General features: G+C 42.6%; 2 protein-coding genes across 7 annotated transcripts in view; both read left to right on the forward strand.

Moving 5' to 3' along the window:
* The window catches only part of ZNHIT3 (zinc finger HIT-type containing 3), a 29,825-nt gene that overhangs the window by 3,447 nt on the left and 2,221 nt on the right, over positions 1-24,157 (forward strand). For 2 of the 6 annotated variants that reach the window (XM_054008303.1, XM_054008300.1), the window contains exons 2-4: positions 20,862-20,966; positions 22,889-22,920; positions 23,042-23,134. In XM_054008303.1, coding sequence (XP_053864278.1) covers positions 20,908-20,966; positions 22,889-22,920; positions 23,042-23,134 — 184 coding nt within the window. In that variant the 5' untranslated portion in view covers positions 20,862-20,907. Of the gene's footprint in view, positions 1-6,092; positions 6,109-18,433; positions 18,558-20,861; positions 20,967-22,174; positions 22,292-22,888; positions 22,921-23,041; positions 23,135-24,157 lie in introns of those variants that run through there. The other 4 variants (XM_054008302.1, XM_054008301.1, XM_054008304.1 and 1 more) reach the window with 4 other exon arrangements.
* LOC128825854 (lysophosphatidic acid receptor 3-like) lies at positions 14,614-15,576 on the forward strand. Its single transcript, XM_054008690.1, has one exon. The coding sequence runs from the start codon at positions 14,614-14,616 to the stop codon at positions 15,574-15,576; it is 963 nt and encodes a 320-aa protein (XP_053864665.1).

Raw genomic sequence — 24,157 nt, forward strand, 5'->3', positions numbered from 1 at the left:
CCTTTTTTTAACTATCAAAAAGTGATGCAACGCTTCTGATTGCTGTGCTGTGCCATGCTATGCAGGTTCTTATACTGCCTTATCACTGTAGTGTTGGAGTGCCCTGATTCAAGGTGCCTGATTCACAGACCGGCTTTATGCTCAGCCAGTAGAGGTGTGATGAACAAGTCTACTAGCAAATGGCATTTCCCTTCGTATATTGTATTGTATGCATCTGAGTTAGGGCCAGATTATGACCCAGCCATGCATGAAAATAAAAGGGTAAAGGAGAGCTGGTTTAAAGGGAAAAGTAAGGGTTACCGAGTAAAGGTCTGCAGTACATTTCTCCCCATGCACCTCCCGGTGCAATTACTTGCCCGAGCATCACCCTGTATGAATGGAGCCTTTACACTGGAAACCCCTGGTGCGGGAGCAGTACATAGTAAACAATAATAACGGGCCAGATCCTGCAGCCTCTTCTTAGTCTGTACTTGGGCAGATCTCCCTTTGCTTTCAGTTGGTGTCTTTCCTGAATAAGGTTTGGGGCCAATAATAACAATTTAATATCTCCCAGCTGATCTGTGATGCACGGGCCTTTGTTTCCCTCCCCCACCCCCCGAGAGATGACGACTATAAATAAAGTTGTAACAATGAAGGGTTGCTGAGTGCTATTTTTCCATCCCGGATTAGGTAGATTTTAGAAACATGAACGGACAATAATGAACCCAGCACCTGGTGCTGAGCTGAATTGTTACTGCAGTGACAATAACAAAAAGGGGTGTGTGGGGGGGGAGGGGGGTTGTTGGAGTTTAGAACTTCCTAATTTGGCAGCCTATGTGGAGTTTTCCGAGTGCGCAGTCTGCTAAGCACGTAGTCAGAGATGGGGGCGTCGGAGGGAGGGAATGGGTCGGTGTCAAGCGGAGGCCTCGAAGGATGTGTACAAAAGTTTGTTCAAGCTCTTTTCAGTTGTGCTAGGTGCAGGAATAAGATCTTTGGTGGGGAGAGAGTGGTGGCTCTTCCAAAACAATTTTCTCACAATGTTCTGGCTGCACTCCCTGAAAGCGAAGAGCTAACTTCCACACTTCACATGCCCCCCTGGTCGTCCTTATTTAGGACCAAAGAATCCGAGATTGAGAAACTTGGGCCTTTAAATCGGACTCTTATCTTTTTTTCTCCTGTGTACCCATGTTCATCCTCTCATTATTTAATTTATATCACAGTAGTGCTTAGGGTATGTCTACTCTAGGCAGGGAGCGAGCTTCCCAACACAGGTAGATGGACTCTCACTAGATTAGCTCGAGCTAGCGTTGCTAACAATAGCAGTGTGGACATCATGGCTCCGGCGGGGAGACAAGCTAGCCACCAGGTTCAGACCCAGGAGGTCGGGTGGGCTTTTAGCGTGCTAGCTCCAGCTGAGCTAGCATGAGTCTGTCTACCTGAGCTGGGACACTTGCTCCTAGTTTCAGTGTAGACGTACCCTTAGAGGCCCCATTTTGTGCTAGGTGCTGTACATACATATAGTCCCTGCCCCATAGAGCTTACAGTCTAAATAGAGAAGATAGGCAGAGGGCAGGAGAACTGAAACATTGTGATGGGGGAATTTAGGCATAGAGAGAGTCAGTGTCTTACCCAGTGTCACACAAGAAGTCTGTGGCTGAACTGGAAAATGAATCCAGGTCTCCTGATCTTTAACCCCAAGGCCATTCATCCCCTTCCATAGCTGTTCCTCTGCAGAATCTTTTGCAGTGGTTTCCATGGCCATGGGTGGGCTAAGAACTGCGGGATCCGCCCACACTCTGTGGTTTCTCTGCAGAGATTCTCCTTACCCCAAACCCTGGCCTCAGAAGACATTTTAAGTTCTCCCAGTCCAGACTAGCCCTTCCACACTCTTGTGAACCCCCTACAGGACAGGATAAACCCTGTAGTGCCCGGTAACCTGAGCAGCAAGCATCCTAAAATGTGTGCCATCATGCTTGGGGCTCAGCAGCAAAGACTTCTGGGGAATCTCCTGCTGGGGCCTGAATCCTGGCCTGCCAGAGATCTGACCTTCGCCAGCCACTCCCCACAACGCTTCAAAGGATGTGCTGCAAGAACTGGTGGGATGCTTTTTGTAACGTTGGCATATGACTAAGCCAGTCTGTTTCGGCAGAAGCTTGGAGACAGGAAGTAAGAGCAGTTTGCATCCTCTGCAGATGAATGGCTGGAGGCCCCTTGGATATCTGAGGAAAGCAGCCAAGGGAGATTAAAGCAGGATCCTTTGTATCGGAGTCCCACGGCTGGGGGGGGACCAGATGGAATAGAGGCCGAGTAGCAGGCAGCAGGTACTGTGCTAAGCGTATTGCCTCCAGTCGGCTACCTGCTTTGGTCAGCACCTGTCTCACTTCGGCTGGAGATCAGAGAGTGACATGAGTTCATGGGGGGGGGGGGGGGAGGGAGTATTTAGAGGGACTAAGAATGTTGGAGGATTAACCCTAGATCAACCAATGACTCTGCAGTTGGGAAACCCGCCCTCAAGAGCGAGAGAACATGTTGCTTTGCTCCTGATTACACTGTGTTAAGGCTTTCTGCCTACTGGCTGGGAAAGCTGGAATATCCCTCCCAATAGGTGCAGGAAAACCTGGAGAGATCCAAGCTCCCAAGGTATCTTGTCTCTCCATTGAGTTAGCTCTTATCCTTCCCAGCAAGTCTGCTCTGCCGTGCTGCTACAACCCTAGTACTTGTTCTGGAGTGAGGAAGGCTGGCAAACAGTTCCATCCAGACAGTGCCAAACATGTTAATGCTGGTAGAATGTCCCCTTGCTGGTTTGGAACAGGTCCTTTCCAAATTTGTTCATGAACTTGGGGTGCGGGGGTTGTTTGTTTGTCTGATCATTTATTTTTTAAGGGAAGTGAATTTTTAGTGCTGGTGGAATGTGCCAAATTGACTTCCCTAGAGACTGAAGTCCTCTGTCTACAGAAACTGGTATAGCATAGGTGGTGGCAGTAAGAGACCACACAGCCCCATGGCTGCACCTTAACCCTGTCCTCGCAATCTTAGATGGCCAACAGATGTGCCAGTTTTGGAGCTGGCTTTTGCAGTATGGACATACCTTCTCCAAGAACAGAACTAAGACCCGTTAACCAGAGAACCAGTTAGATTCACTACTAGCCTCTGCCAGATTTGAACGGGTGATGAACATTAGCAGCCCTTTTCACTGTGGGGTGGGGAAGCTTATTCCAGTAACAGATCATTTTAAGTGGGGCAACCAGAGAGATTTGCAGGGGTTGGCTTCTTAAGCCTTTTGGCTTAGTTCTTATGTGTTACCTGCTTAATATTTGTTCTGTGTTATACCTGAGAACTATATGTTGCATTATGTGCTCCAATTGGTCTTTACCATCAACTACTCCGATTCTATACCAACCTCCTTGCAGCCTTTCTGGTCTAGGGCATGACTGTGTGTGTATGAGTGAGTGATGTTTCCTTCTCAGAGATAATAAGGCAGCTGTAACAGAAAACTTCTTCTTCAGCTCAAGTGCTAGTGGCCTGTGTTTTTGAAACTAAAGGACAAGGTTTCTACTTCTAGCTCCTCAGGTGTGTGCAGGTGGTTTATCTAGGCATTGTGTTGGCCTTTTACAGTACATAGATTTGTTACACTGCTTCTATTTTAAGACCAGTCCCTTGTGCCAAACATACCTCTAGTCTGAACGTGGGTATTTTGGTTCAGACATAAGTCACAAAAAAGCAGTGATGTTGAGACAGATGGGTTTATGACTGCAAATACAGGAAGCATTCAGTCTTCTTTAGAGTTAAATTATAGGTAGGGGACTTTGTTGCATGACACCAAGTTCCCTTTTTCAGTGCTGTATATATCAATGTCTTTCTCTTTTTAGACAACCTCATAAATTCTACACAGGTTAAAAATTACAGCCCTGCATCTGAGTGAATTGTACAGGCTGTACCATACCTAAATACCTATAAAAATGTGAGCTTTAGTCTCTCTCAGACTCAGTTCCCTATCTCAAAAATGGGAATAATAGTACTTCCTTCCCTTACAGGGGTGCTGTGAGGATATGTGAAAGATACGTGCAAGGTTTTGAGATGCTCTGATATAGCAGTAATGGGAGTCATATACGTACCTAAATTAGATATAGATATATTGTAAATTTCTTTCTTTTGATCTCTAAATCGATTTTTAGAAAATTCTTGATGAATTATAAGTGTGATTCTTGTCAGTTATAATAATTACTACCATTTATTGAGAGCTGATGAGTGACAGTGTGCTGTACAGAACATGGTGCAGGTAGTATAATCATTGCAAACTGTAATATTCCAGAAATTTTTGTTGTTTTTTTTCCCTTTTAAGGCTGTCCATGTCCACGAGATCGAAAGGTAAAAGGATTCACAGGACCTGCCAAGGCCATTTTAGTGGATGTGTAGAGCTGGGAGAAGATTTTCAGTAGGAGTCTTTGGCTCTATAAATTCAACCTTCACTCGCACAATAATTTTCAATCTTGTCTTAATCCAGTTGACTCTGCAATCCTTGTAGTCTTCAGAACAGAAGTATGTAGTTAAAATATGGAATTCCTGTTGCTTAATAAGAAATACAGTTGTTTGTTCAGTAAAGACTTGGAGTCTGCACTGGCTCCCATTGAAATCAGTGGGAATTTTGCAAGATTGGGCCCTTGATCTAGTCATACTTGGGGTAGAATTTTCAGAAGTGCCTAAGTGACCTAGGAGCTTAAGTACCATTTTTCAAAAGTGGCTGTCAATCTGGCCCTTAGTCTTCTAAATGACTAACATGCAGATAGGTATCTAGAAGGAATTAAAAAACTGCTTGTACAACTTAGGCACCTAACTCCCACTGAAAGTCAATGGAAATCAGGTACCTAATTCACACAGTTGCTTTTGAAAATCTCACCTATCTGTGTTTTTAGGTGCCTAAATATCATTTGAAATGTGGCCCTATGTCCTCCTAACTTTCAGTCAGATGAAGGGTTTTTCTGCACATGGAGTTATCCTCAAATAGCTCCATTTGTGGACACTCCTATTCTGGAACAAGAGTACCTGGTTCCTGTTCATCTTAATCCACTTGGTTAATTAGGTATAGTTAATCAGGAATAATTCCATGTATAGACAAGCCCTTAGGTTCACGTGTGCCTACATCACTTTTAAAAATGGAACTTGCACTTCTAACAGGGCTGGCTCTGGCTTTTTTGCCACCCCAGGCAAAAAAGCCTCCCGCCACCCCCTGCTCCCTGGTGGGGAGCGCGGCAGAGGAGAGCGGCGAGCCTGGCCGCGGCCCCGCTCTCCCCGGCCAGAGCACCGCAGGGAGGGCGGCGAGCCCGGCCGGGGCCCTGCTCTCCCCGACCGGCCGGAGCGCTGTGAGGAGGGTGGCAAGCCTGCCGCGGCCCCGCTCTCCCCGGCAGCCGGAGCGTCATGGGGAGGGCGGTGAGCCTGCCGTGGCTCCGCGCTCTCTAGCCGGCTGGAGCGCTAGGGGAGGGCGGCGAGCCCGGACGTGGCCCCGCTCTCCCCGGGTGAGCGCTGCCCCCCTCCAGGTGCAGCCCCAAACATATGCTTGGAGGGCTGGTGCCTGGAGCCGGCCCTGAATCCTAAGTAACTTAGGCACATTTTGAGAAAGTTAAATCTGATAACTAGATTAGTATAGCCTTGGGTCATGTGCTTCTTTGACTGCACAAGGTTTTTACTTCCTTCTTTTGCTTCTCCGTCTGTGGCTTGTAGCTAATATAGTTCTCTTATCTGGCTGCTGAACAATATCCTGAGATGTTAAAGCTTGATAAGCATCTTGGATTCAAATTCCTGCTGAGGGCCACACATTTATGGCTAGAACATTTTCAGTTAACTGAAAAACTAGGAAGTAGAAATTCTTCATCGGGAAGGGGTGTGGGAGGAGCAAAACCTTCTGTTCTGAAAGAGTCCCAGCAAAAATGTTGGAAAGAGATTATACACCCGACTTTTGTCTTCCTATCCAAAGAGGAAGGCTTTAATCCACATTAATTAAAACAAAAATTGGGTAAATAGGCTCCTTGTTTTTACTACCCCCTTTGCTGAACGTTCCTTCTTTGCAGGCCTGCTGAATAGATGTGTATTCTTATGTCAAAGCCGTGCTGGAGGTCATGGCAAGCAGGAATGGTATGTTCTTCCTTTATAAGACCAAGCCTGCTCTTTGTCTTTCATAATTTGGGACAGGATATTTGCTGTCCACAGTTTAAAATATATTTTTAATAGAATGAGGGGATGGTTGGGAAAATAATTATTGTATGTTGGGGCTGTGGAATTTCATAGCAAGAAAGGGTTGGGACTCAAACATAGAATGGTGAGTCAGACCTGGGTTCTGTTCCTATTTCTGCCACTGTCTTCCTGTGTTTCCTTGGGCAAATCGCTTAACCTCTCAGTGCTTCACTTTCCCTATCTGTAAAATAAGCATAAACAACTGGAGGGATAACACTGGGTGATGTAAGGTGCAATAGAGGCACAAAGTATTATCAAAACAGGAGTACTTGTGGCACCTTAGAGACTAACAAATTTATTAGAGCATAAGCTTTCGTGGGCGACTGCCCACTTCTTCGGCTGCATATAGAGTGGAACATATATTGAGGAGATATATATACACACATACAGAGAGCATGAACAGGTGAGAGTTGTCTTACCAACTCTGAAAGGCCAATTAAGTAAGAGGGAAAAAAAAATGTTTTTGAAGTGATAATCAAGCTAGCCCAGTACAGACAGTTTGATAAGAAGTGTGCGAATACTTACAAGGGGAGCTAGATTCAAAGTTTGTAATGGGTCAGCCATTCCCAGTCCTTATTCAATCCTGAGTTGATTGTATCTAGTTTGCATATCAATTCCAGCTCAGCAGTCTCTCGTTGGAGTCTGTTTTTGAAGTTTTTCTGTTGTAAGATAGCCACCCGCAGGTCTGTCATTGAATGGCCAGACAACCACACATCACTGAACAAAACCACTGACCCAGGAACCTATACTTGTAATAAAGCCCGATGCCAACTCTGTCCACATATCTATTCAAGTGACATCGTCATAGGACCTAATCACATCAGTCATACCATCAGGGGCTCGTTCACCTGCACATCTACCAATGTGATATATGCCATCATGTGCCAGCAATGCCCCTCTGCCATGTACATTGGCCAAACTGGACAGTCTCTATGCAAAAGAATTAATGGACACAAATCTGACATCAGGAATCATAATACTCAAAAACCAGTGGGAGAACACTTTAACCTGTCTGGCCATTCAACGACAGACCTGCGGGTGGCTCTCTTACAACAGAAAAACTTCAAAAACAGACTCCAACGAGAGACTGCTGAGCTGGAATTGATATGTAAACTAGATACAATCAATTCAGGATTGAATAAGGACTGGGAATGGCTGAGCCATTACAAACATTGAATCTATCTCCCCTTGTAAGTATTCACACACTTCTTATCAAACTGTCTGTACTGGGCTAGCTTGATTATCACTTCAAAAAAATTTTTTTTCTCTTACTTAATTGGCCTCTCAGAGTTGGTAAGACAACTCCCACCTGTTCATGCTCTCTGTATGTGTGTATATATATCTCCTCAATATATGTTCCACTCTATATGCATCCGAAGAAGTGGGCAGTAGCCCACGAAAGCTTATGCTCTAATATATTTGTTAGTCTCTAAGGTGCCACAAGTACTCCTGTTCTTTTTGCGGGTACAGACTAACACGGCTGCTACTCTGAAACAAAGTATTATCTTACTCATCACATTGCAGTGCAGCATCTTCTCCCATAACTTCAGAAACCGTTTTTGCACATTTCTTTAAAATCACAGAGTGAAATTCTGCAGTCTTCAGACAGGCAAGTCTCCCGTTGGTGTCAGTGGAAGTTTTGCCTGAGTAAGGACTTGGAGAATTTGTCTTAGATATTTTACAAACTGCTTTTTGGTTTCAACATAAAAGCCAGGATGCACGATATTCCCCCATAGGACAAATTCTGAGATGCCTTGTGCTAATGTATATGGACAAAACTGTGCATGACTTTCCCATAAAGTGGACCCCTCTCAGGAAGCCCGCCTAAGTGCAATTCTGTCCAGATCCCAGCAGATAATATTACTGTCACTTATTATTTGCATTACAGCAGCACATAAAGGCCACAGCTGAGACTGAGTAACATTATGCTTGACACTGTACAGATACAAAGTAGGAGATGATCTCTGCCCCGAGGCACTTCCAGATGAGGTGTGAGAAGCTAGTTGTGCAGGTGTCTGCACAGAGAGAAAAGGAGGTGTCTTCAGGGGGAAAGTGAGTATGCTTAGCTCCACTGCACCCTTCCCACAAGCTTCACCCCAGTGACATGTGTAGATGCTGTTCAAAACTCTCTAGTCCAAGCTCTTTCTTGGTGCCATTGGGAGTTTTGAGAGTATTGGGCCTTCCATGGTTGGGTGTCACAGTTTCAAAGTGAATGTTTCAATGTAAGACCAAGACTAAAGGGCTCCTTTTGAATTATTCAGCGCTGGGTGGTTCAGTATTCGAACACCTAAGCTCGTGTATACTAGAATGTAGCACTTGAAAGTCATGTGACATTATGGAGCTAAAATGTTCATTGTTGGAAAGTGACCTCTCGCACCCATAAATGTGTCACTTTACATTATCATTTGTCTACCTAAAAAAATTATCATTTATTGGGACTGTTTTTTATTTGCAAACTTCCTGCAAGCATTCCTGAGCTCTGTTCTGTCAGTAATAAAAAGGCAGTAATTTCTCATCTCTTTATATCTGTTTACTGACAGTAAGAATGGTTAAAGTCACAAGATGATCTTTCTGGTGTCATATATCTCCTTTCACACAGCAAGCCTCTGAGTGCGACCCCCTTGTACATTAAAAACACTTCTTTTTATATTTAAAACTATTATAAATGCTGGAGGTGAAGTGGGGTTTGGGGTGGAGGCTGACAGCTTGCGACCCCCTCTCCTCCCCATGTAATAACCTCTCGACCCCCTGAGGGGTCACAACCCCCAGTTTAAGGACCCCTGGTATAGTATATTCCTGCAACACAAAATATGGCATTTAAAACAAAGCAAAAAGCAGCTTGACTGATGGCAGGGCAAATGGCCTGTTAGAGATCGATTCAATCTCATAGCCATGTACATATTTTAAAAAAGATTGAAAGCTGCAAATTATGCACATAGCTCGTCCAAGTAACCCTGTGTTCCTAGAACCACTAACCCTGGTCTTTCACCTCCTGCCAATGACTTCTATTATAGGTTATACCCGCCTGTTGTCTCGTGTTTCAAATTAGACTGCAAATTCTTTGGGGTGGGGACTCACTTGGGGGGGGGGGGGCAGGTTTTTTTGTGCACCCAGCACAATGATGGTTCTGTCTGACTGGGGCCTCTGAGTGCTGCTGTAATATAAATAAATTCTTAGATTTAGAAGAGAGCTAAAGAGAGAGAGGCCTGGTCCAAAAGCCTGACCTGTATTCTTTCTTGTCTTGCCACAGCGAAGTTGGGAAATTAAATATATAAGCAAACTCTTTCCCATTTTAAAAATTCAATTAATATTTTTGTTAGGTTTTCAAGTGGATCATTAGCCTAACGGACCTCAAGAGAATTTTCCCCTTTATAATGCTAATAAGAGACGGTGTTGTGTAACGGTTATCATGTGGGGGCTGAGTGTCATGGCTTCTGGGTTCTACTCCCTGTTTGGAAATTGACTGGGTGTGAGACAACTAGGGCCTGATTTTTCAGAGGTGCAGACAACCCACAACTCCAGTTGAACACTGAGGGATCTGCAGGTGCTCAGCACGTCTGAAATCAGACCCTAGTTGTTTCAGGCTGGCACTCAAGAACTGGGGCACCCAACATTAGTGGACATTTTTAAAAATGTGCGCCTCCATTTTTCTGTCTCTCACTTTATCTGTAAAATGAGTACACTAATACTTCCCTGCCCCACAAAGGTAACGGGAAGCTTAATTAATGTTTATAAAGCACTATGATATCATGGGGGGAAAGGTGATACAGAAAAGCAAAATATTGTTATTACTTGGCATTTGTTTTCACACTATAATATAATACCACCTAGCTCTTATATAGTGCTCTTCATCAGTAGGTGTCAAACAGGTAGATATAAATCAGTTATTTCCTGGTAACACCAGGTACACATCTGAACCCATTGAGCTTTTGGCCAAGGGAAGATGAAAGGAAGGATGCTCTATTGGTTAGGACACTAGCCTGGGACTTCAGTGACCTAGGTTCACTTCCCTGCTGTGCTACAGACTTCCTGTATGACCTTAAGTAAGTCACTTAGTCCTTCTGTGCCTTAGTTACTCATCTGTAAAATGAGGACAGTAGCACTTCCCTACTTCTCAGTGGTGTTGTGAGGCTAAATAAAGATCACCAGGTGCTCTGGTAATCATAGAACTGGAAGGGACCTCGAGGTCATCTAGTCCAGTCTCCTGCACTCATGGCAGGACTAAGTATTATCTAGACCATCCCTGACAGGTCTTTGTCTAACCTGCTCTTAAAAATCCCCAATGATGGAGATTCCACAACCTCCCTTGGCAATTTATTCCAGTGCTTAACCACCCTGACAGAAAGTTTTCCTAATGTCCAACCTAAACCGCCCTTGCTGCAATTTAAGCCCATTGCTTCTAGTCCTATCCTCAGCGGTTAAGAAGAACAATTTTTCTCCCTCCTTATAACAACCTTTTATATACTTGAAAACTGTTACCATGTACCCTCTCAGTCTTCTCTTTTCCAGACTAAACAAACCCAATTTTTTCAATCTTCCTTCACAGGTCATGTTTTCTAGACCTTTAATCATTTTTGTTGCTCTTCTCTGGACTTTCTCCAATTTGTCCACATTTTTCCTGAAATATGGCACCCAGAACTGGACACAATACTCCAGTTAAGGCCTAATCAGCGCCGAGCAGAGCGGAAGAATTACTACTTGCGTCTTGCTTATAAAACTCCTGGTAATACATCCCAGAATGATGTTTGCTTTTTTGGCAACAGTGTTACACTGTTGACTCATGGGGGGGGGGTGAGGGGGAGTCCGGGACATGATAGATGTTCAGCTCTGGCAGAGTATTTCAAAGTACTTCTGGCAGAGTAGGTGGTCTCCAGTCTAGCATAGCTTTCATCCTCAGCTTTAAACTGTTCCTTATATATATTTTTGAAAGTTCAAAACTCCCTTGCAAAAAGCTGAAAAGATAAGTCTGGCTTCCTCTACATAAATGCATAATAAATCAGCACTCTCTACTACTTCACTAATGCCTTCTTTAATCTAGTAATATTGGATGGATTTTTTAAATTTTATTTTATTTGGCAAATCCATTAGAGAATTAAGAAGATCCCTGAGCTTTTCACAAAGAAGCTATTTATGCTCTGTTTGATATTACTCTTTAATTAGGCTACCACTTCACATGCTATTTCACCCCAGAACACTAGATTCCCAAGAGACTTAAGGTAACATTTTCAAAAGTGTCTGCTTCACTTTGGAGCCTCAGTTCCATTGAACTTAGGTGCTTTTGAAAAATTTACCCTTAATAACTTTACTGCTGCTGATCCCACTATTCTCCCGTTTTGTCTGACCTGTATGTCAGTGGATCTAGCTAGATGCTGACAGGAACTGCTGCCCCCAGCGGTACTGCCAGGGAGGTAGTGATAGTAGCAGAGATAGTAAAAGAGTACTCAGCAAAACAACAGGCCAATTGCATGGATGATGAAGTAGTAAGAGGACAAACAAAGAGGGTATAGAAAAGCATTAACACACAACTTTTTGTTGATCACACTTTGCATTGAGTATGTTTATAAAGGGTTAATATATCAGGAATATATTTTTAATAAAGGGTTGATCAACTGTTGTAGAGTCAAACAGGTCGATAGTTTGCCTATAACCATTCATAACACCTTGGCTGATGTTCTTATAACCCTCTATAATACACACTATTTACATTTGTAACATGCTTACATCACCTGTCAAGCCTTTATCAACTTTATAAAGGCATCCTTAATATAAAGTGGGATTATTTTGGTTTCCTTTTCATGTCCATCCAGCATTTTCATATGGATTTCTTACTTTGGGTTTACGGTTAGCTGAATGTTGTAAAATGCTGGCAGAACTATTATGTGATTCACAGATTCATAGATTTTTAAGGACAGAGGGGACAATTTTGATAATCTAGTCCCTGACGTCCCATATAACACAGTCCGTAGAAATTCACCCATGCTAATAATTCCTGCATCAAGTCCAAAACTGCTGTTTGAGTTACAGTGTACCGATATTACATTTAACTGTAATAAGATGCTTATTTTTAATAAAAATGAATCCTATGATTATAGAATGATGCAAACTCATGACTTGGTGCATCATCAGCTGATTTAAAATTATTCTGTAATTATTCTGTTCTAGAACGTTTTCGGTATAACCCAATTTGGTCAATTTGCTCACAGGAAACTTGCACCACTGGGTCCTCATTTTGGACAGCCAAATAACAGCATAAATATTTCAGCAGGTCTCTGTCCAGAAGATTTTCTTGTGCTAAAAAGAGAGGGCTGTATATAAAAAAGAAACAGTTTTATGGACCAAAAGCAGCTGTTTGGGTGTAGAAAAGGTACTTGTATGCCAGTGCAAATTCACATATTGATTTACTGTTTGCAATGGCTGATATGATGTTAAAAAAAGAAAAGAAATCCATCAGACTCAGAAAAAACTTTCTAAGGGGGGATTATGTGAATATTTGCCCTTTTGTGGTACTCCCAGAGAACTCTGAAACTGTCCCAATTTCTTCGTTTTCCCCACTCACCATGTATATAGCTGTAGAACATTCTTTGTGACAACAGTGACCTCTACTGTCTAACATGCCTTTTTATAATGTACGTTCCAACACCAGCCTTTTTCCAACTAGGCTGAAGCACTTTAAACCTGGTTCTTGAAACTCATGTAGCTTTTTAAAAAAAATAGATCAGAAAGTCTCCATTGATTATACTGGTACCACATGGAATATTCCACAATGAATATATACAAATACAGATGCTTGTCATTTGCCTCCTACAAACTTGTATCAGGACTAGATAAATACAGACGATGGGATTTCAAAAGCACCTACCGTAAGTAGCTTACGTGCTTAACTGCCATTGATTTCATTAAGAGTTAGGTGCCTAACCTGCTTGGGTGCTTTTGAAAATCGTACGAATAGACCCTCTTATTCGATATATGGTTTAACGTCAAAAAGAAAACAGTAGGAGCTGCTCATGATTTACGCCATTGTAAGAGAGATAAGACTCAGGCCCTTATAGTTAGCGACTGGTCATGAAGCATTTTTGAATGTCCTCCCTGCAAATGATATTTCTGCAAATATAGGTTTCAGTTCTGTAATCAGCTCCATGTGGGCAGACCCTTCCACCTGCATGGAGCCCCTCTGGGACATTGCAAAGGGATTTAATTGCAGGCTTGGGGATCTATTGTCTTACCATGTCTGTACTGTGCTTAGAAAAATTTAACTGCTACTGTTCAGACCAGTTGCAACTGTGAGAACAACAGGCATTTAGCTACTAGATTGTTCTGTCTATCAAATTGCTGTTAGAGATTCTGATGTTTTCCCTATGTAATGTGTTAGGCACACATGAACTATATATATTTTTGTGCATAAAACAATTTTTAATTTTGCCTCAGGGGACGCTGTGTTGTATGGAAGCTTTAATGGTTAGTAGCATTTCTGGTAAGTGTAACCCCATGAGAATCATTCTGAGATGAAATTACAGCTCACAACTCTGTGTGAGAGGCTGGATTAAGAAATTATCAGCCCTGACTCTCATCAGGTCTAGAGAAAACTGAAATCAGCCATTTTCTGCCTAAGAACAGAATACTAAAGGTCTGTAAACAGCCGGGATATGAGAGGCTTTAAGATTCGCTCTGAAATGAAAGCTGAGCAATAAATTGGTATCTTTTTCTACAAAGAAATTGAATTAAAGACCAGGGCCATGAGCCAGCAGAAGCACGTAAGCACATGCTTAACTTTAAACACATGAGAATTCCACTGAAATCAATGGGACTACTCACAAGTTTAACTTCAAGCATGTTTTTAAGTGCTCTGCTTGATTGGGGCTTAAAACAGTGAAGCTAAAATGTTGTTTTCCACGTTTAATTTCTACCCAATGACATGCTCCGTTAAATATTACCATATTAGCATATCTATCTCTGTCTAATCTATCTATGAATTAGGGCCTGAATTCACATTAGGTTGTGTGTTTTTTTTGGATACCGTCAGAGATTATAATTACTAATCTGTTCATATCATGCCACTGTAGGCAGTGAATATTTACTGCTTGATAAAGGTTGCTGTAGGCAGAGGAAGGTTGCCATAGGCAGATGAATGATACTTTATTGAATATGTTTGCCACCTTTGATTATCCTAGCAACCTGAGAGGGTTTAGTCATGCCCCTGAATTGATAACCAAAGTGCTTAAATGCACTAAGGGTTGAAGTTTAATCCATTATTAGGATGATATCGTGGCAACAGAAACTCCAACAAAAAGATAAATTTTTTGAACTGCAGAGCAAGGGGGCAGTAATACATCTTGTACTGTTCGCTCTCACGGGATATAGGATATGCAAAGCAGTGTTTTTTAGCCGTTTAAAATTGGATTTTCCACCATGAACAGATACCTGAACTGTTCTGTCAACAGCACTGAAATCTGGAGCTCACATCTAGTCCTTGCACTGGGTATCCCTCAACTGATCATTAATGTAATATCTGTGATCTTCAACTGTGCGGTCATCATTACTATATTGTCTACAAAGGATCTGCATAAACCCATCTTTATTCTTTTCTGCAATTTGGCTTTTTCAGATCTTCTCACCAGCTCTTCAGGCTTTTGGATTTCAATGCTGTTCATCACTAACCCAGAAAGCACAATCTTTGGATCCAAGGATCTCCTCATAGCTTATGCCTTTTATACTATGTCTATTCTGTCCACCATCTATAACTTAGTCAGCATTGGAATTGAGCGCTACTTGGCTGTGGCAGAAAGCCTCAGGATGAGATGCAGGGTTTCCCGAAACCAGTCGCTGGCTGCATCTCTAATTAACTGGGCACTTGCCTTCTTTTTGAGTTGCATACCTCTAGTGGGGTGGAACTGCTTGAATAACAAAGAAAACATGTCTGCTCTCTACAGCCCATTTTGTGTTGACTACCTCATCTTAATCACCATCCCCAACTGTGTGGTGGCCTTTATCTTGCCTCTGTTCACGTACCTTAGCATCATTGCCATATTGAGGAAACAGAAGTTCACAATGGGAGCGTGTGGACAAGCCAATGGCATCTACAAATCAGCTGAAGTCCAGGTTGCCAGAACTAGTGTCTTTATCTGGCTTCTGGCACTGGTTTCCTATGCACCTTTTGTTGTAGGAGTCGTGTTAGATGCAGCCAACCGTCTGTGCCCCACTGACCTGTATCCAAATGTCTATGTGTTTCGAAACTGTACTGCTATGATGATAACCATGAACTCTTTGGGGAACCCCATCATCTACACACTCCAAGTTAAAACATTGGGAAGTAAACTCAAGTTTTTGAAGTGCCCTGCCAGCAACCGGGTACAAGTCATTGGGAATATCTGACCTACTCTGGAATTGCATATGACTAACATAAAACTGTCTGTCTGTCTGTCTATCTAATCATTTTCGGCATGCATTAAGTTCTTCAGCTGGACTGTGGTTCTCTCTTGAAAAGCCACACTCAGGTTCAAGCATGCCAAAGATTGGCCTACAACCATGGGTCAATTTCAGAACTAGGGCAAGTGGACAGCTCCCTGTTCCTACTTTGGCAGAGGCAGTGCTGGAACTGCTTTTAACTCTTCCATAGGCACCAACATCACTGATTTGAGATCTTCAGGTCCTTGCTTTGTAATGCACTTGTGGAGAAATTCAGACTGAGTGCATGGGGGGAGCAAAAAAACCAAACAAGGAGAGCTTTTTTTAATGAGCAAAAACTGATTGTGAAAAGCAATCATCCAAATGGTCTGTTAGGTGCTTCTCTGGATGCACCCGTTTGTCTTGCTCTGATAAAATAGCAATGCGGCTGTTTTGAAAGGAGAGTTTTGGGAGTTAAATCAATTTTCTTAACATTATTTTAATTTTACCGGATTATTCAGTTAATCCTTGACCCTGAGCACAGGAATTGTGAGTAGCAGTTATTTATCTGCTGACAGTTCTGTGTCTGTCTGCCTGATTTGTCTGTCCCTTTATTGGAAACATACGATTTATTTTGCATTAAGAGATAAAAATAAATCCATGGATACTATTTACTTTGCCTTTGGAAATGTGCTTCTGCTGTGCTTGCATTACTCACAACCTTTCTTACTTGTTCATCTGCATCTAATTAAAAAGAGGGAGGGTCCCCTCCCCAAAATTGGATATTTGAATAGTTTATTTTTTCTTATTTCCTTACGTAGACTAGACTAATTTTTCAACTTTGCCCTTTATTGTTCAAAATAAACTTTTGGGATACATTTTTGGGGGGGGAATTTTGGGATAGAACTTTTGAGTGATCTGAGGTAGTCCTAAAGCACTACATGAATGGTTGTATATACAGAAATCTGCACTTAGAAATCCTTATTACATAAGCTCACCTTTTTGATTGAAAAGACTACTTAAATGGAGATTGTCTGGTGTGTGAAAATACAGTAAAATGGATTCATAGTCACAGAACAAACACACACACATCACATAAGCCAAACAAAATCATCATTTGAAAATCAGCCCTTGAATTGCTGATTTGGAGTTTTGAAAACAAAGCTATTTGTTTTTATGCATTTCAAGGTGGTTTTTGTTTGTGGTTTGTTTGTTTGCTTTTAATTATTACTCTGAAACCTCTAAAGACTTAGGTGAAATTTTCCTTAAACATCATCAGCCTTTTATTCAGAGGGTCTGAAACAGCATGTTTAGTTTAATTTGATGGTAACATGCATCAGTTAAATTAACACATAGGTAAATTCAATATTTACATACTGGCAATTTAGTGTTTTATGGATATTGGTAACAAAAGCCGTCTTGACTGTGATGCTAAATATGGAAAATCTGGGAGGTGTTTTTATATTTTTTAAGCAAGCATTTAAAAGCCATCCATTATTTTTAAGGAAATGACAGTACCAGGTAAACAATAATGAATAATGCATTAAAATAAATGATGTCCTATAGGTCAAGTAGGACAAATTTTCTTCTTCTTCTTTTAAATATTACTGTATTCTTAATTGTATTTCAGAAATTATCTGCAAACATCTAAACATCTGTTTCTCACTAATTATATTTCAACCTGAGTTGTAAATCAGGAGATTAAAAACAAAACCTACTAAAGGGCAGATTATAAAGATAAAACTGGGGGGTGATATTTATTTTGCTTAGCTGCATTAACAGCCATGTTGACCTTGGCAAGCTGACATGTAGCAACCAGAATATTTCATTTACCATTTATCTATGCTGGTGATTGTAAAAGATGTTGAAGTTCTTTTAAAAGCAATATAACAAACAGTTGGACCCTAGCCAGAGAAAGAAAAGTTAATCTCAAACCTATCAATTCACAAATAAAACTTTGTACTGCTACAGACCCTTTTGTTCAAGCACAGTGCAGTTCCTACTAAAGTCAATAGCAAAACTCACATTGATTTAACTTGAAGGAAATGTGGTCCAACGGCTGGAGCATTGGGCTGGGATCTAGAAGACTGGGGTTCTCTTTCCGGCATTGCCACTGATATGTGACTTTGAACAAGTCACTTCTTATCAGTGCCTCTACTTCCCCTCTCATGCTTTGTTGATTTAGACTGTAAACACTTCAAGTCAGGAACTGTCTCCTGCTCTGTGTGTGTTCAGTGCCTCCCACAGTGGGGCATTGATTTGGTTTCGGGTGTGTAAATATTACATCAGTAATAACAGTAGGAAGCAGGAGAAGGTACTGTAATTAGGAATCCAGATTTGTTTATTTTTTCAAATTTAAAAAGCCTTCTGAGATATAGTCGATAAAATATACACCCAGAAATATATTAGATCATTGACCTTAAATAAGATCTTCCAACTCATCCATATAAACTCCTCCTCCTCCCTAGCCCTCCTCATTGCTGCCCCTGTAAAAGCCTGGTAAAACAGAAGAACCTTACGGCATAGCCCAGGTTCAGTGTATCCAGACTTCGTTGGCTTTTATAGGGCAGAGTTAATATCTTATGATCCATCCAGAAAGCTAGGGAGAGCACAGGTGTGAAATGTGTGTTCTGCATGGAACACCACAAGAGGGCAGCTGCATTCCGCACTGCACTGTAAACTTACGAGTAATGGAAGCAGGATTTGCAAATGGTCCTCTAGCTTCACAGGAACTGTAGATCCAGTGCTGAAAATATGAAGTAAAATACTCTGTGTATTTATAATGTGCTCATCACTGTGGTACCTGAGTGTGTATTGCATTTTCCTCATCAGGCTCATCATTGATAAGCCTACAATGCTGCCTGTCACTTCTGTTGATTATTTATGCTGCAAAACAAATGCAAATCATAAATCCAAGGGCACCGAAGCTCAAACTGCCCTTTACCAGGCTGCTGTTCGTGAGTGATCACGTGAGTATTGTGCTTGTGCTTTGTACCACCCAGACTGTAAGATGAATTCTGGTAACTAACATTCATTCAGTTTCACCATTAACTCTGCAAAGCAGTAAATGTTTGCTTTAGATTATCGTGTGGCCATTTAGGGGGTCCCTTCTCCCTCTACTTGTTTTCCGGTCAAAACCCATGGACACTAGCTTTCAAGTCCAGCACTTCTGATCACCTTGCATGGAACTGAGACTTGTTGATCAACCAGCAGGAACCTGCATGATGCTATTATGACTTGGAGAATGTATAATGTGCTCTACAGCTTCCACCCCTTTGACTTGGCTTATAAGGGGATTCCTTCCAGAAATATGTCACTCCATGTAGCAGATTATTACCATAGTTACAGTACAGAGCCAGCGGTTCTCTCTTGTGGCCTCTCCATTACTAGACTTTTTTCTTTTCAGAATCCCTATTTTTTGATAGAGAATTCATATTTTTTCCTACTCTGTCCCTCTCGTCTGGAAGAGTGCCTCTCCCTTTATCCATCTAAATACCAGACTATTTCAGAATCTCATCTCAAGATCCATCTCTTCTTGGCTAATGACGCTTCTAACCCCTCTTCCAGGCCCATCCCTAGACCAACAAAAAGAGAGAATGGGGGAGAGGGAGAAATTATGAGTATTTTGTAAGAGGGTCCCTCTATTTCTCACTACAAGCCTCTCCGGAGCAGGACTGTGTGGAAAACAGCACTGTGAGCACTCCCTCTTTAACAGTGAAATCAAAGCAACATGTATAGTAGTTTATCCAAGAAGGAGACAAATGCTTTTGTTTGTGGATTGCTTTGAAAAAGAGAACAACTTTTAACCTGTCTCCTTGTTATAAACCACCATACAGCCTTAAATCCAATATACATATGAGAAGGAGACATATGTTAAAACTATAACTTCTTCTTTTAAGAGATGTGACCGTTTTAAAATTTCTTTGAACATATGTGCCATCCTTGTATGTATGTTGGAGTTAAGGCTGCACTGGACTTTACAGAGCCAGGGGCGTTAACAATACGTTGTAGAAGGAGGATAGTAATGCGTGAGAGTTAACACATTTTTATATGAGTATAGACAGAGAAATAGGTCTATATTGGGGGGAGGGATAGCTCAGTGGTTTGAGCATTGGCCTACTAAAGCCAAGGTTGTGAGTTCAGTCCTTGAGGGGGCCACTTAGGGATCTGGGGCAAAATCAGTATTTGGTCCTGCTAGTGAAGTGACCCAGAGTCCCTTCCAGTTCTATGAGATAGGTATATCTCCCTATATAAATAGAAGTGTCATTCTTAACTATGTCTGCTAGTTTTTCAGCACTTGAGGAAGATGTTATTGAAGTAACAGTGTAACCTTAACTAACATTAAACAAACTAATGTTTTCTCTGTGTGAATACAATAGATATTTAATGTTCCATAATCTGAGGTTCATCAAATTCACATTGATTTGTTTGTCTGTCTGATCTTCAGGCTCCTAGTGAACAAAGCAGATCATGCTGATTTAGACTGGAGGATTTTCGCTGCTTGTAGGTGATGTTTCTAGGAAGAATACAATAGAATGAGCCCATAGTCTCCCAGATATAGAAAAAGTGCCAAATATCTGTTGAAGTTGCTTGAATTTACAGGGAGATTTTCAAAGGCACAAAAGGCAGTTTGAGCCTAACTCTCAATGAAAAGCCAATTAGAACTGGTCACCTGACTCCTGTTCATGCCTTTGAAAATCTCCCCCTTAGTTGACTTTGTAGAGCATTGAAAGGTTTGTTCCAGCAGGTGACACTGTAGTCAACTAAAATATCCAGTCTGGATGCATCAAACTAAATTCAACCATCTAAAAGGTATGAGGAGGGGAGAGGAAGAGACTGACTCAAAAAGGAGGAGAAAAAAATTCTTCTGGGGTAGCAGACCTGACCTTCTCTTTTATCATAAAATTTAGCTTTCATTGCTTAGGTGGGCCTATAGTGTAACTAAGCGTATGTCTACACAGCCTGTGAGAGTGAGGTTCAGAGCCCAGATTGACACACTTAGGCTTCCCCTACAGTGCTAAAAACAGCTGTGTAGACATTGCAGCTCAGGCTAGATCTCGGGCTCTGAAGCCTGGGGTGTGTGATCCTGGCAAAAACTAGAGAGAGTGCTTTTGAGTCTGTAAAGATGCTGGCAGCTGTAAGCTAAGAAACTGCTCCGGTTGTGTTTGGTTCCTCCTGTGTGTGTTTGGGAGGAGTGGGACTTTGTACATTCCTTGTATATAAACAAGATTGCACCAAAGAAAATACCAGATTCCATCAATTTCTCCTTCCAGCTGGAATATTCACAGAGTCCTGAAATTGGGTTGAAAAGGGACAACAATGCTACAGCTAAAAGCCCACCCTTTCTGTGCAAATGGAGCCACACAAAGGTCTCAAATGTAAGTAGAGTTGTTATAAATGTAGCTAATGATAATGGACACTCCAGCCAGGAGAAGAGAAAAAACGCTTTTGTTAACTGGAAAGCAGCTCAATATTTAGAAGCAAAGTAAAATGAGTTAACGGGTTCTTGGATTCTTACACCATGTCCATCACCACTGTATCTGAACTCATTGCAGGATTGAAAACTAAAGTGGTGAGGTGTCATTCTTTGGTCCTGTGGGAGTGAAGTTATGGGCCCATCCCTGTGATAGTGCTGTCTCCTCAAGGCATGTGGGTCACCCTGGACTCTCGAGACGGTGTCATGGTTCTGGGGAGTGGCAGAGGTACGGATCTGGCAGGTGCAGGAGGGTTTTTAATACACTCTGGAACCAGACCATCCTGAGCTTTGAAAATAGAGCAAGAACTAGGTTTTTAAAGGTACTTAGGCACCCAATGATGCAGCTAGATGCCCTAGTGTTATTTTTAAAACGCCGGTCTTAAAACAGGCACCAAATAGTTTTATGACTATGGGTGATAAAGGAGAGTTTGTATTTTAATTCCTGGGCAGTGCTCAGCCACGTGGCTCTTGAAGACACTAGAACTATTTGAAGGGATGGTGGATATAGGAGGGAGCCCGTCAAGGAAGTTGAGTGCAGGGGTGATATGCTTCAGTACCCAGATGCTGTTCTCCCCACATCTGTAGCACTGCAACACTCCACTCAGGCACTAAGTAAGGAAGGTGGCGGGGGGGGGGTTTGATCTCAGTTAAGGGCCTGGAGCGCAGGAACCAGGAACATAAGCGGGGCTACCGGAGGTCAGACCAAAGGACAGGGGCCAATGCCAGGAGCCCCTAAGGGAATGAACAGAACCTCCGTGGAGGGCAGGAGCCTCCATGTCCCTAGGGCACTTAGACATAACCCAGCTCTCACACCAGGGGCAGCTTCAGAAACCTCTGAGTGACTATTAATGGGGTGGGGGGGCAGCAACCTAAGCGCCTGGCACTGGGAGTCTCCTCACTACCCCCCCCCCCAAATCTTGTCTCCTGCTGTTCCTGGGGCGCTGGGCTGTCTCCCCATTGGCCAAGGCCCCCAGTCCAGCGCGGAGGGCCCAGCCCCATCACACACACACACACCCCCCCCACTGGGGGCGGCGCGCATCGGCGATGGATTAGTAGAGCCGGGTGGAGGCGATAGGCGCGCGGCTGGGCGGGGCTTGGGGCGGAGCCTGACCCCGGGCGCGCACACGTGGGCCGCGGCGGCCGGAGCATGGAGGAGGGGAGCGGCTGCTGCGTGTGCGCGGGGCGCGGCGCCCCCCGATACCGCTGCCCGGGCTGCAGGGCCAGATAGTGAGTGCGGGGGGGCAGGCGGGCTGCTGCCGGGGGGGGGAGGGGTCGCCGGTTCTCCCCCCGCTGGACCCCCCCCCGGGCACGGCCGGTCCCCCCTCCCGGCAGGGGCACCCCTTCCCCCGTACAATTATGGCCCGTGGCCCTTCAGCTGCGAAGGGTCCCTCCCCCCCGGTGCCGGCTGCATGGCCGCTTGGCCTGGCGTACACGGGGGGGGGGGGATAATCGTCCTCGTCCTCCCCCCCCATGGGTTATTGCTGGGAACAGGAGTCCCTGGAGCCCAGCTCTGTCTGTGTCTCCGCCCAATGACTGTTCTTCTTGTCCTCTCTCGGGGGTGGGGGGCAAAGGAGGGAACAGAGGTGGGGCTCCCCCTTTGTCCTACAAGTAACTGAGACTCTGTTTCTGCATTCACACGTGCTGCTGGGCCCAGACCCACTGATGGGAGCGGAAATAACTTCTCTCGCTGCCCCCGGGAGAGCCCTCTGCTTATCCCCGAGTTGCTTTCTTTTCAAGGAGAGTCGCTGCGGTTAGTCTCTGGTAGAGCACCGGCAACATTTAACTGATGTTTTTTTAAAAAAATGGCACTTTTCTTTGTTGTAGTTGTTCTGTCCCCTGCTACAAGAAGCATAAAGGTAAGACTATGACTTCGTCTCAGAGTTGTACATTATTCTAAACCAATTTTTAAGATACTGCTAACTTGTAGCTGTGACCTTCCTACTGTTGAGAATTAATGTAACTTTGAATTTTTCATAGAACAGTGTATAGCAAAACCGGATCAGGTTGTAAAGACGCCGATTACAGACACATCCTCACTTTTCAGAAGAGTTAAACCAGGGCAAGGCGAAGGTATGTTTGCTTCCTTTATAAATATATGAAAAGCATAAATTCTGTATAGCTATTACCAAATGAGCTTTTGGGGGCTTCTTAGCAGAAATGGTCACACAAAAAGAACAAAAGATTTAATCTTTCATCTGCTAGGTACTGCTAGCATTTCATTGGAGAAAGAAAAGTAGCCCAAAACCTAGGGACTAGGAAAAATTAACACACCAGCTACATACCCAGAAAAATAGAGGACAAATAGGTATTGGGTTACCATTTATTCAGTATTCAGGCAAAAAATATTTGTCTGCTAAAGGAAAAAAAAAAGTACACCTGACAACTTTTTTTTATATTAAGTTGATAAACATGCCTGATTTAATAAATATATAATCAAAAGTTTCACTCTGTCCAATAAAAGTGCCAGAAACACCACATCCTGGGTATGGTAAAGAGGCTTCCTCTGTAATATAGTTAGAGATATCTAATGATTAAATTACTGTATAATGTTTTTTCTAAACAAAAGCTTATTGTTGTAATATTATAATTTTGTCTGTTTTAATGCAATGATTTGTAAACCTGTTAAAACTGCCTAAGTACATTTTAAAAATCCCATAAATATTGACAGGTTTTTTAATACATAAACTTAAAGCACATTGTTTCAAATTACAGCAATTATAATAATCTTTTAACGGTTCCTACTTTTTGCCTGTTTTACCAAATGCCTGCTATTGTTTATGTAAGGGAGGGAAAGTTTTTCTGTAACTGTAAATGTAGCATGTTTGGTTGGAATAATACTGCTTCAAAATATAATTGTTAGAATATGCTTAAAACCCAGAATCCTCATACTAAATATCTATCATTTGTAAAGTACCTTGTGACAACCTAATGTGCTCTACAGTTAACGCATGTGAGTTTAATCTTAACACTTTCTTTTTTTTTTGAAAATTAAATATGTAGGTAAGAATAAACTTGGATGTGTAGTTGCCCAGATTTTCAAATAAGTCCTCTAAATTTATGCCAAAGGCAGAAGGGCCAAGTCCTTTCTCTTTG

Source organism: Malaclemys terrapin, chromosome 18, assembly GCF_027887155.1.
Source record: "Malaclemys terrapin pileata isolate rMalTer1 chromosome 18, rMalTer1.hap1, whole genome shotgun sequence".
NCBI lineage: Eukaryota > Metazoa > Chordata > Testudines > Emydidae > Malaclemys > Malaclemys terrapin.

Coding starts and splice junctions, on each gene's coding strand:
- LOC128825854 (XM_054008690.1), top strand. CDS start 14,614: ATGAACAGATACCTGAACTGTTCTGTCAACAGCACTGAAATCTGGAGC.